General features: G+C 42.0%; 1 protein-coding gene across 4 annotated transcripts in view; it reads left to right on the forward strand.

Annotated features, from left to right (window-relative positions):
• The window catches only part of LOC309709867 (protein FAM222A-like), a 32,351-nt gene extending 13,633 nt beyond the window's left edge, over window positions 1-18,718 (forward strand). For 2 of the 4 annotated variants that reach the window (XM_082538769.1, XM_082538767.1), the window contains exons 2-3: window positions 5,916-6,084; window positions 16,133-18,718. In XM_082538769.1, coding sequence (XP_082394895.1) covers window positions 5,955-6,084; window positions 16,133-17,529 — 1,527 coding nt within the window. In that variant the 5' untranslated portion in view covers window positions 5,916-5,954 and the 3' untranslated portion in view covers window positions 17,530-18,718. The remainder of the gene's footprint in view (window positions 1-5,915; window positions 6,085-16,132) is intronic. The other 2 variants (XM_082538770.1, XM_082538768.1) reach the window with 1 other exon arrangement.
• Window positions 18,719-20,310: the final 1,592 nt, after the last annotated feature.

Raw genomic sequence — 20,310 nt, forward strand, 5'->3', positions numbered from 1 at the left:
TAGAGGGCACACAGCAACCTCCAGGACTGGAAAAATAACTGCAGATACGTGAATGGGTAAAGGCTGTAAACATCTTTATAGCTCACATTTTAATATTAATCATATTTTCCCAGTGACTTATTGACCTGGCTAATAATGCTGCATAAGTTACATCCAACCGAATGCTCATCTGCCGCAATATTATACATGATAAATTGCATAAAGTTTGTGCTTGCATAAATAAGTTGTAGGAAATGCGTTCTTACACTGTTGTAAAGCCTTTTACAGGAACTAATCTTGGTGCTAATGAGGCTCATTGTTATCAGCCGCAGGCCCAAAGTGTTCTTGCTACTAAAGCAGAGTGACTTCGGGTTGTTTGGCTATCCCGCGCATGAACCTTTGTTTCCTTTCTCCTTTATTTATTTATTTTTTGCTTTCTCTACACTAAATGTGAAAAGAGAAGTATGGCTCTCTTTTGTATGCTATTCTGATACCAATTATGTAAACTATTATAGAATTTAACCAGGCCAGCTCTTATCGGTTAATCCAGAAGTAATAGATTCTATTAAAAATGTATGAAGGGATTGGGGATGGATGATCTGTGTGTGTGTGTGTGTGTGTGTGTGTGTGTGTGTGTGTGTGTGTGTGTGTGTGTGTGTGTGTGTGTGCGTGCGTGAATTCAGCAGCTGCAGCAACACTGCTGTCTAATTCTGTCTCTATGTGAGGTTTGTCTGGTCTCCATTACTTAGACAGGTTCCTGCAGTGCCTCTGAAAGCCATACATAATATACAATTAATTATACAATAAGTGGATTGTTATTCATGGACCTTGTCATTTTTATTCAAAGTGAGACACTGCTTTTTCTCTTTTGTAATAACTAATTGCTCTTTGTTAGTCATTTATTGATTCTCATTTAACCTTCTTTTCTGGGTTTTTGTTCTCTCTCTTTGCCTTTTGCTTGCCTTTTGCTTGCCTGCAGTTTCTGAGTAGAAGGAAAGGTATTAGCATAGCACCCGTGCTAATCCACTGGCAGAGTGAAAAGGGTGCTCGTCTTTTTCATTATCATCTAATTATTTACAGAAGATCCTGAGAACTGCTAACGGTAGCTGAGATGGTTCGGTTAGGGAGGTGTGAGTGTAAATGTGGCAGCGTGAGTGTGTGCGTGGAGCCAGCGTGCATGGTGTATTTGTGCATTTGACATTAGTTGAGAAGGAGGCTCTTTGTGCAATTTGCCTCTATCTCAGCTCTGACCCTTAATGCTGTGCAAAGTCATAAAAGACTCCAGAAGGTCAGGCAGATGCTCTTGTCTGAGCCTGTGTATAATTTAGGGCTTTTTCCTCCGTTGATGGATGTTCTTGTGCAGCTGCTTTATACATCCAAACAGGTAAAGCAAGAACACAAGCCTTTTTATGTGTTTTATAATGCAGTAGCATTGTCTAGGTTATCATGCATACGAAACCTTATTATCTCAGGGAATGAATTTATAATCGGTGAATTGTCAGGATATAAATGGTGCTGCTTTGGTGTAGTCATCTCAAGAATAACAAGATGCCTGAATAATTCAGTTTGAATCATCTGCAAACTGTCTGTTAAATTAAACAACCATACTGAAGTTCACCTCACCTCATCATCTCCCAAAATGCCTTGTGCTGACAGACGTCACATTATAATATGAAGCATTTTACAGTATGACAGGGACAAAGGCGAAAGGCTTGAAAAACGACTTTGTCCGCCAACATATCCTTATCAGAGCACCATGGGGGACAATTAGATGGGCTGCAAAAACAAGGCCTTTATCTCCCTGTCAGGTCCTCAGTGGGCCACACGACATTGCTTATCACTTGCATGGATGTCGCCTGAGAGTCAGAAGACCTAAACGCTCGAGTAGCTTATATCTGAATGCATAAATACTGTAGATTATGGAGCAGACAGTCGCACATATTGCTTAATTCACACCTCATTTCTTTATATTTTTCTAGGAAAATGGGAAATACGTGCAGGAAAAAACAGCTTAAAAGTCAATATAATAGTATGTATGTAATAGTACGACCTCCTTTATTCTTCACACAGCCTGAACTCTCTTAGGCAAGCTTTCTTGTCATTTCTTTGAGGAATAGTTCTCCAGGCTTCTTGAAGCACATTCATATCTCTTGTTGGCTGTTGGCTGCCTTTTGTTGCGTTCAGTGTAAAGATGATTTCACACTGCTTTTTTCTATGCAGTGGCAGTGTTTGAGATCATTGTCATTGCTTAAAAATGAAGCTGCTGCCAATCAGATGCTTTCTAAATGGTACTGCATGTTGGAATTATATTTGAAAGTAATTTTCTTTGTTCATAATTCCATCAGTTTTGACACGAGCTCTGGCCGTGAGTGGCTGAATTGCAGCCTGAACCATGATAGAGCCTCCACCTTGTTTTGCAGAGGGCTGTAGATTTCTTCTGGCATCCCCAGTGTCAGTTTGAACTAAAAATTAAAAATTTGGACAGATCAGTCTATAAGATCTGATGTCACTGATTTTCACTCCACGTTTTGTGTAATTTGGCATACTTCAGCTGTTTCTCCCTGTTTCCCTTTAAGAATGGCTTCTTGACAGCCATCCTTCCACTGAGAACGTTTCTGATGAGGCTTTGGTGAACAGTAGCTGGATCAACTGTCGGGTCAGATGTATCTCTCAGGTCCTGTGTCAGGTCTTTGCAGGATCTTTTACCTATTTCTTAATGACTTTCAGATGCTGTTCATCTGCTGTAGATATGCAAAAATACTATTTATTTTATGTGTTATCATTTTTGTAGATTCAACTAACAGGCTGCTAATAAGAAAGCACCTAACAAAAGAGTTTAAAATTGGTTCTTTGCTAAGTTGCCTGTGAAGTGTAAAAACAACACTGGTTCATCCTTTGAGTTAAGTGCCTTTTTTTGTGCTCGAATAATTCAAAGGTCATTCTGAAGTGGCTTAATGAACAAGAAAGCAATGTTACTCTGCAGATGGTCAGAAGCAAAGACTAAAAAGCAGAAAGTGTCCAAAGAACAAGTCCTAAAGACTTCTTAAATAAAAAATACCAGACTCGCTCATTGGAAGCAAAATACAAAGGAAGGATATATCATAAGAAAGTGCAAAGCATAAAAAAGATTCATCAAGCAAAACTGTGTCTGTATAAAAAGGATGAAATTGCTTGAGGGCTTGAGATAATATCATGCATTCTGACATTACTTTCATTTCTCTTCTATTTCGTGGATAATCAGACTATTTTTAAGATTTAAGTTTGTGCTCTCAGTGACTTTTTTTGTCAAGTCCTTGCTGCCCTCTCTTTGAAATATAGCGCCCTGCTTGATGCATTTTCTTCCAGCTGCAAATTATGGGAGTAATGGAAGGTATTCCAAATTCATGTCTCATTTTCTGCTTGTGAAGGGATTTCTCCAGACGTGCATTTTCTCTCTTGTGTTCCTTCTGCCTTTTCAGTATTTCCCTCTTGACAAATGTGTAGTAATGGAGGGGTTGTTGTGAAATTGCTATTATTTTCAAAATGGAATCCAGGCATACCGAGGCTTTTAGCTCTTCAGATGTGTGTGTTCAGATGAGGCAGGTTGCGCTGAGCAGTTTGAAGTGAGCTTGTCACCGAGGGACAGATGTTGGGTGGAGGAAGGGAGTGGGGGAATCTTTTTTTCTTTTTGGCACCTGAGTAACACAAGATCCACTCCGTCTTCTTCCTTTTGAGGCGAAGGTAATCATGTTTCTGCAGCCCATTGCTGAACATGCTGTTATGTGGTTGACTTGCTTTAGCTGCCCTCCAGACCCTGAGGCAGAAATCAAAACAAAAATCCAGAAGAACCTTAAAAGTAAAAAAGAAAAAGGGCAATCTGAAAGCTACATGCTGCAGGCTCGTAAGTAGCCATTTTGGGGACTACTGCACATCTAAGAAAAATACAGTGTTTCAATTTGTAATCACCAGATTGATTAACTAGTATACCAATAGTTCTGCGGCATTTTGAACTGACAGCAGTTGTCTGTCTTCGAGATGGGCTACCTGATACAAATACAGCACGATAGCCTGAGGTTTCTTTTTTCTTAGTTTTGCAACGCTGGCATTCAGAGTTGCTGACTCTTTCAGATAATCAAACAGAATGTCAAATGCGATTATCGCTGAAATATTTCCTCAAAGCGCAGCTCGCTCTTTTTAGAGTGATTGCTTCAATCAGCACAGCTGTGGCTGTGGCTTTGGCGAGTCTTGTTCAGACACAGGCTCTCATTTCCTCTGACAGTACTTAACACTGCAAACAGCGCAGCCTATTTTAGGGAGCGAGCTGCTTTTGGCTTTTTCTGCTGATCAATACGGTCATAAATTTATAGAACAAGAAACCAAGGTCTCAGCCGGTTAGAAATTGAAACACGCGGCCCGAGGCTACAGGAGGGGTTGTAAATGATCTGTGATCACAACAGGCAGAAAGCAAGGTTGATAACGGGAAGGAGCAGAGGAAGGAGATGGAGTCATCATTAAATTATATTACTTTCTTAAATTTACAGTCTCTGCATTTCATCGAGGGGCAGCTGAATTTTAATATGGTAAAAGGATCCGAGTGGTTGCAGAAATTTAGATCTGCGCTTTACAAAGAACACGCCTATTGGATTTTAATGTCCACGAGGAAGCTTTGCAGTTTGCTTCCATCAGCAGTGCCTGATGCTTTTAATTTGAAGTTAAAAAAATCACTGTGGATAATCGAAGGAATAATTAGCCCATCTATTTGATAGATGGGATGCCACAAAACTACACACAACTGTTCATCTTCCCTAGAGAAGGAAACCCAGTGATTACATTTAGCTCCGCAGGCACAAATAAGGCAGCCACCTGCTTTAAAAAATACATATATCTATTTTGAAGATTAGCTTGAATTTTGGAACAGATAGCTGTTGGTGGTCAGAGGCTAAATCTTTATGTTGAGCAGGTGTGATTTTTCAGTAACTACGGATATTTCTCAACATCTTCTGGGTGAATGTGATTTTAACCCTCTAGAGCAGTGGTTCTCAAACTTTTTCTGGTATGCCTTGCTTCAGATGTTGAAAAAAAGGGTCACATGCCGCACTTTTTATCAATCAGCAAAGAATCCAAGTAGAATTTTAGTTAAATAAAGATGTTTTGTTATTTGTCTTTACAATTTACCCCTGGACTTCAAGGCTCTGGCAGCAGTGGCTCTGTGCTCCACAGTTTGAGAACCAGTGCTCTAAAGCAGGGACGTCAAACTTATTTTACATCGCGGGCCACATAGAGCTACTTTGATCTTCTGTTGGCCCGACCGGTGAAACTCCCTCGTCTGTCGGTGTACAGAAATGTAACTAGACATTTAATCCCTGAGATATTTTAATATAAGAAAAATTAGTGCAATTTCAACAGCGCGTGTCAGTTCTTCTGCATGCTGGTGGAGTAAATGAAAGATATCTGTCAGCACAACTCTTTAGTCTTAAATTGTATGTAATAAATGTGTAAAATTACAGAAATCTAATACTTATGAATGACCATTGGGAAGGTTTGTATTAGTAGGAAAAGCTGTAAAACTTGTGAAAATATAGTTAAAAGTTAAAAATTGATGCCACCCTTCACATTTTCCAGAGTCATCCAATTGGCTGATTCAGTCTCCTGTAAAGTCTAAAGGGACTGTGAAGTTAACAGTGGTTATTCAAAGAAATATTGATGGTAGATGGTTATTTTAATGACATTCCTTCTGATCTTGACTGTACTTTGATGCCTTAATTAGCAGATGTTAGTATACCTGCTAAACATCCCCACATTAACATTTTCATTGTGGACAGAGGCGAGTTAGCGTTTAGTTAACTGTACAGTCTCTAAAACTTACTGATATGTCTGTGTGGTTTTGTCTATCAGGTGTTAAGTGTTAACCAAAGTGTAAAATCATGTGATTTCTTTTTGTTGTTGTCTTGTTCTAGCAGGTTTACCCAGGCTGTGCGCAGCCCTAGTGAACTATCATGCTGGCCTGTATCCAGAGACGGCAAAACTTCTCGTCGCAGCATTTGGCCTGCACACCCAAAAGCCTCGATGTTCCGCCGCCGCCATTGCTGCTGCCGGTACCACCGCTGCAGTCATGCACCCACAAAGGTGAGTCCTATCGAACACATTTAAGACATTTTGTCATAAAGTATCTGTTTTTCACGACACACTGGGAGTAAAAAAAAAAAAAAAGTCACGTTCTACTTGACCTTGTTGGCTCAAAGTGCTCGTAAAGATCACACGTGGTTGTTTTCAGCAGCGCTCGCTGAGATTCCAGGTACTGTGGAGCATTTTGAATTAAAGTAATGGGCTACTTGATGATAATGTCTGCTAATTGTAAAAGCTTGTAATCAGCGTGCTCATGCAGTGCAAATGCATGCAGGTCAGAGTGGACAAAGTGAAATTACAGAGTGACTCAAATCGCCCATACAGGGTTACTAATGATGCTCACACTGTGCAGAAGGTGCTTCGTGTGTGGGTGTTGTTTGACCTTCATTTTGAATGATTGCACGGCATGTGCTGTAAGGTTGAGTGTTGAATCTATGGGAGTGGAATTTATGATTAGATTTCTTTCAATTAACTGATTAAATGAGATGATTATTATTTTCTTTATGTAGTTTACTCTGCTTTCATGCTCTTTGTGTAGTTGTCCAACTCGCTTCCACTGGTTCATCCTACCTGCAAAGCCTACTTCTGCTCGGTTGTCTGTTTCTCATCACCCGCCCACTTTCTTAGATACACCTGTTCAACTGCAAATATCAAATCAGGTAATCGCATCGCAGCAACGTGGTCAAGATGACCTGCTGAAGTTCAAACCGAGCATCAGAATAGGTAGAAAGGTGATTTAAGTGACTTTTAATATATAGTTGTTGGTCTGATGTATTTCAGAAACTGCTGATCTGCTGGGATTTTCCCACACAGCCATCTCTGGGGTTTACAGAGGATGGTCCAGAAGAGGAAATTAAATGGTGTGCTGCAGTTTTCTGGGTGAAAATATATTTTGTTGATCTTAGAGGTTAGAAGAGAACAGCCAGGCTGCTTCGAGCTGACAGGAGGGTAACCATAAATAAAATAGCCAAGGTTTACAGAAGAGCATCTCTGAATGCACAACACATGAAAGTTTGAAGCAGATGGGCTACAGCAGCTAAACACCACTTCATGCACTTCTGTTGATTAAAAACAGGAAATTGAGGCTACAGAAACTGCACTGGTCTGATGAGTCTTGATTTTGCTGTGACATTCAGATGGTAAGGTCAGAGTCTAATGTAAATAACATGAAAGGATGGATGGCTTGTATCAGTGGTTCGGGCTGCTGGTGGTGCTGTAATGTTGTAGGCGGTAATTTCTTGGCACACTGATTGGAGTGAAGTTGCCCCCCCTCCCTGTTTGACACCACTTTTGTTTGATTTAAGGTGGGGGGGGGACTTCACTCTGATTACCAACTGAGCATTGTTTAAGCATCACACCGTAGCTGAATATCGTTGCTGACCGTCAAACCCTTTATAACACAGTTTGCCCATTTTCTGATGGTTGCTTCCAGCAGGATAACCCATCAAATCATCTCAGACTGGTTTCTTGAACTGACACTAAGCTGACAGTCCTCAAATGGTCTCCGCAGTCACCAGATCCGAATCCAGTAGAGCACATTTGCATGTGGCTGAATGGGAGATTTGCGCCATGGACGTGCAGCCAGACACTTCTGCAGAAACTGTGTGATGCTGTCATGTCAATATGGACCAAAATCTCTGGGAATGTTTCCAGCACCTTCTTAAACCCATGCCTTGAAGAGTTAAGGCATTTCTGGGTCCAACACAGTACTAGCAAGTGTACCTAATTAAATGGCCAGTGAGTGTTTCCCAGTTGTTTCTTAGCTTATCTGACTGATTATGTTCCCGGTTTTCTTTGTTTGCATGATCTTGTGCACTCTCGTGCGTCTCGTTCTCATTTATTTCTGATAATTAGATTTCCTCAGGTTGACCTTCTATAGAGTCATGCTGTGAGTCTAATGAGGTCACCAAACTCCAGGCAGTTAAAAGTACCATAAAAAGTGAAACGAGACTAACAGCATGGGGGGGGGGGGGGCGGCATGTCAATTAAGTGCATTGTATACAGTTACAATACAAGCTCCAATCAGCCAAAATAAGTGAAATCTGTGGTGTCGCAGACTGCGCAGTTAATTATTATGTCTTCCTTATTTACTTGTAGCCAAGCAGTGTGTATCCAACCATATTCAAATTTGAAATGCTAAAAATTCATTCCCTCTTAAGCTCCATCTACTCATCCCTCATTTCCCCAGGTGAAATACCCCTTTGTCTTTTCTGTTATTAAATATTAATTGGGAATCAGTGGAGCGCTTGTCTGCTAAATGTTGGAACAGAAGGGCCTGGTTTGCCTCAGGCAGAAACAGGGATGCATTTTCTCATCCTGTTTACCTGCAGGGCCTCCACCCACCCCCCTCTACCCCCCTTCAGTTTTATGCACTGCACTGTGCGTGGTGCAGCACCCTCCAGCTGTAGCCTGACATTTCAAGCGCAGCCACAGGGAATAAACTACTGATGGGAGCTCAGTCTGTGTGGTCTGGGCTTCTTCCTTAAATGAGTCGTTGGATCAAGTTAAAAGGGGGCAGTATTAAGCCACTGCTGTGCTTTTGAAAGCCATTTTCATTTTTAGCCATCGATAAATGGAAGGTGCAGGGCCATTAGAGCTCCCGGCCACGCAAACCAACGCGAAAGATTTCTGAGAAACGACTGTTAGGAATTATGTGATGAGAGTAATTGAGAGCTGTGATGTTCGCTGTTATCTCAGCTTGAAAGCCGGGGCTGGAAATGCTTTTTTTCCCACGCTGCCGGCCTGCACTCGGCCCGCCTTTGAGAGGGGGAAACTTTGCCCAAGCGGCATAGAAACAAATGAGGAATGACACTGGTGCAAGGAAGTATTTGGCCAGAGCCTCCTCGAGCACACATAACCAAGTGTTAAACCCTGAGGTTACTCTGTTCTGTGAGTACCTAGCCTTCATCCAGGGAGCACTGACGTGGAAAGAGCGAGGCTCGTGAAAATGAGGCGAATGAGTGTCTGAGTGTTTTTATTTTTGTGTTTACCAAAGAAGCCTGTGAATAGAGAGGTTAGTGTGAGTGAGATTTAAGAGCATACGGTGTCAGCGTTTTCCTGTGCCTCGCTGCGATGTGAAGCGCAGAGAATTAGCACTCAAATCCGAAGCTCTGTTGGGCATGGCGAGTGGCTTTAAACACTACAATAAAAGCTTTAGCCGCTACCGCTGTGAAGAAGAAGAAGCAAATCACAGGCAGCGTTTTCTCTTTCGCCATTGCAGTTGGAGTTAAAACGTCTCTGCACTGTTGTTAGTTTTTGAGACAGTGAATCAACTCTAACTACAGTAGAGGTGAGCCAGCTTTGAGTCCCCAAAGATTATCTGTAGGGAAAATGAATGGGATGTCTTTTCTTGAACTGGGGGCACCTGAAATAACTCTGCCGGTGACTTTAGAACAACTTTAAAACTTTATTGTGAATCTTTTTAATGCCCTCTTTATTAATCACTCCAACTTTAAACTGAGTTCAGTCAGTGTGTGTAAAGCTGAGCCGTTATGAATTTCCTTATGTATGCTTTGATTATTCACAGTTTCAAAAAATAAAGTACACATAATCACTATGAACCTAAAGCTAAGACTTCAGGCTGCTCTAAATGCTTAATTTCAAATGTTTTTTTTTTCTATTCTTGTGTTGACTTGATGTCGACTCTGTACATATGTCTTTATATGCTCATCTCAAGCACAGCAAGAGCCTGAGATTGAAAAGTATAGGGTTCTATTTGCAAAAGCCAATAAGTAGGAAATGGGCTTTTAGAGAGGGGATCCTTAAAGAGATACAGTAGTGTGCAAAAGTCTTTAGCCTGTGAAGGTTCTCAGTCATCCAGGTCATCGTAGTCAAAGGAGCTTGCAAAGAAAAGCGTCTGGACTTCTTTAAGTTACTTGAAGACGTTTCACCTCTCATCCGAGAAGCTTCTTCAGTTCTAAGGTCAAATGGTGGAAAGTCCCAGATATAAACCTAGTGGGAGTATCCCCCCACAGAGGGACAAAAGGACCCCCTGAGGATCCTCTAATCCTCTAAATGAGAATCGGCTAAAAGTCTTTAGCCGATTCTCATTTCTTTATATTTTCCTGAAGTGGCGTTCAGCAATAGTTCTCCAGGCTTTCTGAAGGTCTTTTAAAATTTTTACTTTAGACATTGGCTGCTTTCTCAGTTGTTTTGAGTCCAGTATTTGTATCTGATCATTTTCAGTTTTTATATGCTGTTAAGCCACTTAACAGTTACCTATGAATCATTTAAGCATAAAAAGGAGCCTAAATCAAAGGAAAAACCAGTGTTGCGTGTACAAAAAAACCCCAGCTTGGCAAAGAACCAGTTTTAAATTGTATCTTAAGGCACTTTGCTACTAAAAGCATGTCAGGATAGGGGGAAAAAAGCAGTGTAGGATCATCTTGACAGAGAACAGAACAAAAGGAAACTAACATCCAAAGATAAGCTTTGATTGTCCTTCAACTGAGCCCGGAGAACTATTCCCGAAGACGGCTTAAAGAAATGACAAGAAAGCCGAATAAGAGAGTTCAGGCTGTGCCGAAGAATAAAGGTGGTCATTCCGAGTATTACTGACCGTCAAGCATGTTTGAATGTATTTCAATAAACTGTTGCACTTATTTCACATTTCCCTTGAAAAATTACACTTTTATGAAATATAAAGACATGAGGGATGAATCACGACTTCTGTACAGTACTATATTGCTGATATTATTACTGCTTATACACAGAAGATGAATGGAGCTACAAGACAAATGAGTTTTCTTGAACTTTGAATCACGCAGCTACTCTGAGTCACAATAAAAGCATGGCGTAGGTCTGCTTTATAATAAAATTGGAAGCTGGGAATTAACTGAAATAATCAATCACACCAGGATATAATTGGGTTCTAATCATGTAAATAATGTAAAATAAAATACCAAAAAGATAAATAAAAGCCATAAAGTTATCTTCCGTTTGCTCTAACAGGCAGATAGTCGATTGCAGAGGCTCGTCTTAAACAGATGAATGAAGGCAGGAGCAATTAATTACATGGTTCTAATGACTGGACTTACTGGGCCAAGTGAGTGCACGGAGGAGGTTGTCATGGTAACAGAGGGATGGCTTTTAAAAGCGTTCTTGAATTTCTGAGCTTCGTCCCTAGTTATTAAGGTATTTTAAATATCAGGATTATTGGTGTGGTAAACAAGTATTTATGCCTGCTGAGAAGCGCTGTTCTGTAATTAACTGCCAGTTCTCAGTGCCATGTTCCTGCTGAGGATTTGACACTCGTAAACATGTTATCACACAAAAGTGTTCAAGATAAGTCTTTAGCCTAACATCAAAGGCCTGTGGGGGTTTTTTTGTTTAGTTTTTTTGGTCTGGCAGTTCTGCCAACATGTATGGATAATAACAATGAAATGGAATTTTTTTATTTATTTTAGTTTTATCTCATTTGGGAATCGTATCTAGCAACCATTGTAATTGTTTCCTTATGTTCTCCCTCTGGGCATGAAATGGTTGGAAGCCGTGGTTTTGGAAACTCAATGAGCCTGTCCAACTCCTGTTTCAGCCCTGCCTCTGGGGCTTGTTTTGCCCATAAATTAGTGATTAACTCAAAGTGCTCCAAAACAATGAGGTCCCTGCTCTAATCTGGGGGAAATGGCTTCAAGTGTGACCACGGGAAAAAGATTAGCCCGTTTTAAAGTGGCAGAAAGCGTCGAGTGGGATTGCGTGTGGGTGGAAAAAGGTTATGAAAAACCCATACGTATGTATACATCGACATAACACTGTATGATTAAAAATGGTTTATCCCTCCAGATTATTTTTATGCTAATATTAATGAAATCTCTGTCCTGAAGCTACACACACACACACACACACACACACCCGCACAATCAGGCGTAGTGGTGATTGAGCGTTTATGATTGCCCCTCACCCTGAGCTCTTTCTTTCCAAGCATGTCCCCTGCGTGGAAGCAGGAAATCAGGATTAGTTGTTTCCTGTGAAAGTGTGCCAGTTTCAGTGGGTGCCATAACAGCACCCATTGAAACTGGCGTGTTAAATGTGCCGAACCCCTTTCAACCAAAAGAAAACGCCAAATCCCGACCGGAGGAGCCACTAAATGTATCATCATGGTTTTTAGCAGCACCGCACATCACAGTCCAGCGTGCCTCACATAAACAAGCTCGATTCAATCAGTCCCGTCTAAAAAGCAAGCGGTGGAAATGCTAAAAGGTCAAAGCTTGTTTAAGCACTGCGTGATGGCTTTGGTCAAGACTGCTTGCAGAAAAGTGGCTGATGGTATTTTCTGAGCTGCTTCTACTTCTGCTGCTGCTCGCTGTCAGGGCTGAGGAGAGAAACAGCGTGCTGTCTGCAGGTTCAGGGTGATTAAGTGCTTAAGGTCAGACTGCTAATTATCTCTCTGCCATGTCTTACCTCACAGCACATAGCTGCCATTTCCTTGTTGTCATGCGAACAGCCTCGTATTTGTTTTCACTTCTTCACTTCTGTCTTTATTTTATACCACTGTGCCTTTTCACAGTAAAGCAATGTACACTTTGGAGAAAAAAGGTAAAAAGATGGTTTTAAAAATCTGGTTTCAAATTAAATAGACAAGCGATCCCCCCCCCCCCCCCGGCCTCATTTTGAATCCTCTTTTGCTCATAATCCTTCACAGCTGAGCAGTGGTTGTCACCCTCACTGAGCGCCCACTTCAAGGGAAAACTGTTTTCTTCTCAGATGCTTCTGCTTCATATCCTTTTCAGTGCTATCTGATCTCTTCCTATCTTAAAAGCCTTGTGACCTATGAGATTGACGTCTTGAGAAATTAACCCCACCCCTCCGCACTGGATCCACTCAAATAAGCTGTGAACGACAATGTACGCTTTACTTTCAAGCTGTTTATCGACATGATCTGGACTCATGGCATTATCTGTTGGAGTTTTAGAGCGTTAGACGCCCTTTAACCTGTGAAAAGTGCATGTAGCTGTCCACTGAACTCACAGCAAGAGAGCGGTCATTATGTGTGTCACTCTCACTTAATCCAAGCTGAGAATTTCCAGTACTGAGCCTGTCTGAAGGATACTGTCCCCTGCTGTGTGCTAAATGTGATAAAGGGCAGTGGCACACAGTGTACCGACTTGACCCTAGCGACACTCAGAGTTCATGTGGGAAAATGGCTCCAGTCTTCCTACAGTACACGCCTGTATAATATTGCTTATAGCGTAAAAACTGACAATGAATGTGCTAAAAATATAAGCCTGCATTAATACAAACTTACTGTAAGATCAGCGTGCATGATCCCATAATTGCAGCAGGGAAAGATTAGAGTAGATGAACTCATTGTTGGGTTAAAAGTGTGCAGCAGTTTTATCTCACGCATTCTTATCTGCAGAATGAAAATAATGAGGTTTTCCTGCCTCGTATGCTCATGTGCTGCAGTTGAAATGCTCTGAATACAATCCCTGTGGCTTAACACTGGATGCAAATGAATCGGAATTAAAAGCTGGCTTCGTTTTTATTGTATTTTATTTACTTTTTGTTTGCTTGTTTTCAAACTAAAGGAGGAAAGGAGCACGTACTGCGAGGTACACAGTCTGCTTTGCCTTGTAACTTTTCACAGTAAAGTTCAAACCTAATCTCGGAGTGTGCAAATGACCTTTTCCTATCTGCGGATCGCAGTGGAGGCAGCGCTTTCTGCAGGCCGACGGTTTTCACTCTAATAATATGCATATGTTGAGTATTTGGATAAGGTGGCAGCCGGCACAGTAGGCTATTGTCTAATTGGCAACTGGAGAGAAAACGTCAGCTTTCACACTGCAACTGATGAACTGCACTTTTTAATTTGGTTGGGGTGTGCTCGTAGGAAAGCTTATGTGTTTTGCGAGGAAAGAGTTACTGCGTTACTTTCATTACAGCTAACACACGCTTTGGGGGAAGCCAACCCGCGTGGCGCTCACTTCACTGCCATCAAACGCTGCCGACTGGAGGTAAAGCCTTCAAGATTGAAACAAGTACCTGTGGTTGCAATTTCGAGCAAATGTAATGCCGCTCATGCTGTTTTTGATCACACTTGTAACTTCACATTATCCAGCGGTTGGGGTTTTTTTTGTTTCGTTTTTTGAAGTCTAAACTGATCCTTTTTTATGCCTGTGTCACACAGTAGTGGTCCTCAGATGATAAATATGTGAATGCAGAGTGCCTATTTGCAAATGAGGCTTTCCATAGTGGCAACATTAAGGCAGCCGCAGTGGGAAGTGCAGCTGTGTTGTGTCTCCATAGCTCTGACAGGGCTGTAATCTCTGGACTAACAATATCAGACACCCCGTGAAGACGTGTTAGCATTCAGAGTGTTTGAAGTGTTTGTGGAACAGCAAGCCAATCACAGCATGCTGGGGCTTAGCACTGACATTTTACTCAACCAGAAACAGCTAAAATGTCTCTCTTTGATTTGTTTTGCTAAATCATCCATCTTTGCTTAACTGAGCGCCGTTATCAAAGGCGGGGAACAAAAAAAAGAGGGGGGGGGGGGATTTTTGTGCTGTGGTGATGCAAGCGGTTATTACGCTTTTAAATGTGTCATCGCATCTAATCATCTAAAGCTCCTTTCAGGTGGACGTGATCCTCTTCTTCTTATGCTTTGTAGTCATGAATATTTATCTTATTTTTTTTATACATTTGCCAGAAATTGTTATTGCAGCTGCTTTTTCCTCGATACCCCCCCCCCCGGTGGGTAGTATTATGGGAAACCAGAGAAGAGATAGCTCCCATCTTGATGTTGTATACAATACAAACACCTCTCCAACATCCCAGCTGTCATTGTTTTCTATAGCAGCGCTGCACCGCGATACATAATAAGCAGTGTTTTTGCTTTTGTTTTATTTCTCCCCAGAATTCATTCATGCTCCTGGCACTGTGGTGCCTGCTCCTTCTGCTCCGCTGGGAGATTGTTGGATGGATTGAACACTCCACCTTGCCTCTTTCCTCCATTTTAAACACCCAATTTATTTCTTTCATGAGATGGATCTTGTAGATTGACTCATTTTCACAGTCGGGAGGCTCACTGTAGGCCTGAAATGAAATGAACTCCCAAATCAATTTCAAATGGGAACGACGAGCGAGCGCTCCCCTGCATAGCTGGAATTGGATTTGTTATTGAAAATGAAATGAAGTGTTTTGTTTTTTTGGGTTTTTTTTGTTGAGGGTTTTTTTCGGGGGCTTTTTCCCTTTTCACTCTTTATTGCAGATTACAGCTTTGTTCTTTTGCCTGCTGTGATTTCCTCCGACTTACGCTGCGATCTGGGTTAATTTCAGCAGCTTTTCTTTTTATGTCAGAAATTCCATAAAAGTGTCAATCCGAAAGGTGGTGGTAATTTCTACACGGTGATTTATTGTTTTTAAATGGGGTGCCTTTTCCCCACCTTAGTCACTAGGAGTTAAGCAGCCATGAAATTGCCTGAATAATAGTGTTTAAATCCAATCTTAGTTTGTCCCGTCTGCTTTCTCGCACACAATTCAATCATCTGTGCCCTCGACGATTTTTTTCTTTGTCCATCTGCGTCAAGTTTTCCTTCACAGTTTAGGCTGCAGGCTTTTGCATAGATTAGGTCCAAGTTTACGAAGGCATAAAGTGGAACGGCATTGCACAGGCAGGACGTGGTGATACTTGAGTAATTATGTTGGCAAATTGCTTAGGTACTCCTTATTAGATGAGGCTTCTGCTTCTGCTAAGGTGTGCTCCAATAACCAAGATTCCTTTTGATCACATTTTTAAAAAGCAAAAATTAAAAAAAGGTATGCTTATTTGTCAGAGTTTCCTGTATCAGGATCATCCTGCATTTAGTGCTAGCTGCTGTTTTTATAGATTTTGTACTACTTTGAAATTAGACCCTTTGCTTTTTCCTGTTTCTTCTTTTCCCAGAATGAACTAATTGTGAGTTGAACTGAGCCTAAGTTTAAAAAAAATCCTGGAGGTGTGTAATAAAACCGGTTTGAGATTTTAAGAGGGAAAAAGAAGAAAAAAGAAAGACACAAGGGGCTCATTTTCTGAGCTAATCACCGTTTCTGTCTTCTGCTTTCTTCTCAGGGGAGCCGTCCTCCATGATTTCTCGGTACCCCTCTCCTGCAGAGTTGGATGCTTTTGCGCAGAAAACTGCCAACAGCCCACTGTCCATCAAAATCTTCCCGTCGGATGTGCGGGTGCCGCAACACAAACAGCTCAGCAAAACAGTAAACGGCTTGGACACCACTGGTCAACGCTACAGCCCCTATTCGCATCCGTACTCGGGAGGCTACCAAGGCTTGTTGGCCATTGTCAAAGCCTCTGTGGTGGTCAAAGGTGTGGTGAAAACCTCAGAGGGCAGAAGGACTAAACATGTAAACAGCCAGGCTTCTGTGGCACCATATAATAATCCTTTGAATAATGTCTACACCGTCAGAAACGGGCATAAAGCCTATCGCGTAAACTCATGCAAGCCGCCCGATGCACCGATCGAGACACTTTGTTCTAGCGTTGGAATAGCCTCTGGAGATCAGAGCCTGCCCCCCCAGTCTGAGCTGGCAGAGGTTCAAAGCTTGATGAGGCAGATGAGCAGAGTTCCTCACAGCCAGGCGCCGCAGCTGGGGGGAGAGGCCCGAGCCAGCCCCTCGCTGCAGGCCGTGGCTGCGGTGGCGCATTCAGACTCAGACTTTGTCCTGGGAGTGCCTCCCCAGAGCAGTCTGGCTTTCGCGGGAGCGGTGCTACCGACACAGAGCGCAGACAGAGCCAAAGCTGGATACTTGGACAAAGGAGACTACACTGTGTGGCAGCACAAAGCTCAAATGCAACAGCAGCAGCCCTATCAGCAGGGAGCAGTGAGGATGTACGGTGTGAGTAGCAGTGCTCAGGGCCACAGAGCAGCAGAAGCTGGGGTTGGCCTTTCTCCTGAAACTTGCCTCCCTTTGGCCCGCTCCTCACAGCAGCCGTATAGGCCGCATCCTGGCAGAGTGGGCGTCGGGCAGGAGCGAGTCAGCGCCAGCGTACAGGGGGAGGTGTCTGTCGGACAGTACTTCGCTCCTCTGTGGGACAGCGTCATGGCTACCCCTAACAGTGACTGTTATCCCTATCAGGTGCTGACAACGGGTACATGTGCAGCCAGGCCTAGAGATGTGGGTCTCTCCCATCCCCATCCCCATCTTCACAACCACCACAACCCACAACATCACCAGGCACAGCTTCACCCTCCTCTTCCTCTTCCCCCTCCCCCTCCTCATACCCAGGCCTACAGCACAGACCAAAACCTCTGTTGTGGGCTGTCTAGTTCTAGCCTGTGCCACGCTGCAGTGCTTAGCAGCAGCCTGCAGTCTCTGGAGTGCCTCATCAGTGAGATCCACCCTCCCTGCATCAAAGAGCGCATGCTGGGCCGTGGGTACGAAGCCATGGGGATGCCTCCGCTCATGGAGCACCAACAGCAAGCCCACATCCAGCTCCCCGTCTACAGATAAGACGGCAGGACAGGGAAGCGACACATCTTTTATAGACCGCAGAGGTGTCTGTGAGCGAGAGACATGCCTTTTTGTTTGTGCATGTACTTTATTTGTAGAAGGCTTTGTCTCACAAGCCTGGAAAAGAAAAAAGGGTAAAATGATAATCATGACTTTAAAATACAGGTTTATTCTATGGACTTTCCACGTTGTATTTTTATATCTTTAAATGGCCATTGGACATGATTACTGTCGTTCACGTGATGCCGAGCACTTATTTGCATTTTTACATCACAAAATCATCGGTAACCTTCTGAAAACTTTTACTTGAATCCGGTTAATGATCTCTGGTAAGCCTTTTTGTGAATATACTGTATTTGTTTTATGGGGTTTTTTCTTATTAGTTATTTGAGAGCAAGAATTCTCCTCAAAAATCACTTTTAACCAATCTTCTTGGTTGTCTGTTGATTTCTTGTGGATTTGTGTTTTGGCTTCCTTCTCCTGGCTTTCCTTTATCGGACATACGCACTGCCCCAGCTTTCTCAGTACGATGCAACTCTCCTAGATGCTGCATGGGGAAATACTTTCACCATTCAAATGTGAATATATATACATCTAACCAACATACTTTTTTGTTACAGTCACAGAGAAACTTGTGTAATTTAAACACCTATACTGATTTAACCTAGTCACGCTCAGCTCGGCTTTTAAGGACTGTTGCATGTCCAAATCAACACTGTGGCATTCAGGCCAAGCAAGATATGCCCTTGGTTGTATTTTTTTAAACTGTTTTTGAATTTCAGAAGCTTGTGTGAACATTTTTCCTTGAATGACATAAAGTCCCGACACTGTTCTCACGACGCCGTGTGTATAACGGAAGTGCTACGTAGAAGAGCAGGCCGCCTGAATCATTTACAGTGTCTTCTTTGTAGGGCTATATTATCTGCGATGGTTTGAGATGTGTGACTGAGTAGTTCTTTGTGTGTCTGCACTGGTTCTGTAATCCAATTTATTTATGTCCCCACCCCCCTCTCCCTTGATTTATATGGCAAACTGTCTCTCTTATAAAGTGCAATTATTATATATGAATATGTGAGCGCTCTCCATGAATTATGTTGATGAAATAACTACATTTTGCAATGTACGACCCTAATCCCTCACCCTTTTTTGCTTCTTCTTAATAAGGATTGTCAAGTAAATTAAATTTTCTAAACCCAGCGAGTACTGTCTTATTACCTATTAATAGCCATTATCTGGCAAACTTGCAGTCTTTATTATATTCACGAATGATAAAGCAGTTGTAGGAAGACAAGATTTTTTTTCTGGCTTTATTGCAAAGGGATTTAAAGCTTAAGCACAAGGCGAGTCGCTCTCTTATTTTATTTTATTTTTTTTTTACCTCGTTCCATTAAGATCCATCTTTTCACCCAAAGATTTCAGTTTTATTATATGATGTAAGTCAATCCTTAGCTGGAAAAGATTGGACTGGCTCCTTTATAAATGATGCAAGCCGAAAGCGCTAATTTTGTTATCACTGAATGATGTTAGTCCAGATGGATGGCTCATGCTTGAGGCAGAAGCCAATGAATACTTCAAAATACGTAAGTGAAAATGTGCAGGCCTGTTCCTGCAGATATTACATTTTGATATGAAAAATACATGCTTCCTTGAAGACATATTCACGTGAATATTGTTGTTCACATTATTGAGAAATAGGCTGGCCGTTCCCCCAGCTATTGGATTGCTAATGTCCGATGATGTGCCTGCCTGCGCTCCTTATTTTGGTTCATTTGTCCTCCTAAATTGGACGCTTCTAGCTGCGATCCAGACACGAAATGCACAGCCACTTTAAGCAGGCCATTATAAAACAAATAACCTAGATGGTGTGAATAATGACATTAGGCGCCCTGTTAGGAATAAAACTGCAGTATTCAAATGATGACCTCATTGCGCATAACAAATATGTCAGCGGTAAAAGGTCAGTGGCTTTGTCATTGAATCGCTGTCATAAATTATTTCCGGTCTTTAGTCTGTTGTGTCCTGTCTTTACTTGGAGCTTTTCCATCCTATCAGGCAGTGCTGCTGATAAACCGACAGGATTACAGACGTGCTTCTCTCGCTCGGAGACGATTAACTCAGGCTGGGCTCCTCTGGGAGAGGAACCAGAGCCACTCTGGCCTCTGGGAAACACTTCAGATAAGTTAGACTAAGGAGAGGAAGAGGATGGTTGATTTGGAGGATTAGGATGCACGAGGAAGTGAATCCTCTCCGATTTACTTCTGTATAAAAATAAATAAATAAATAAACTGACTAAAAGTCAACTTTAAAGCCACTAAGAGCTCTTTCACAAAGCCGTTTTCCCAAACTACGGCTTTATTTATTACATGCAGCATTTAACCATTTTTTAATCAGTTTTGCTTTCTGTAGTTGTACACAGCCACGCTCAAGAAGGAGATGGGGGAAAGCAAGCAGATATCGCCACCTAGTGTAAGATTCTTGAACTGAATTTAATTTTGAGTCAGTTTTAAGAAATATGATCACAGATGATTCTTCTAAAACAAACACCATATAAAGTATTCAGTTAGAAAACACGCCTCTGATGAATAAATGAGTCAACACATGAACATGACTTGGCTGTATGACATAATGAAAAACAGCTTCAGACAAAAAAAAAAGAAGTTTTAAAGCAGTTGACACGTAATTAGAACTACAGGTTCACACAACAGGTAACACAACAATGCAAACAAAGCTTACACATGTCACACCCTACTGCTGAACAATAACAGCACAAACTCCAAGCCC

The sequence above is a fragment of the Aulonocara stuartgranti genome (genome assembly GCF_965226115.1).
Source record: "Aulonocara stuartgranti genome assembly, chromosome: 7".
NCBI lineage: Eukaryota > Metazoa > Chordata > Actinopteri > Cichliformes > Cichlidae > Aulonocara > Aulonocara stuartgranti.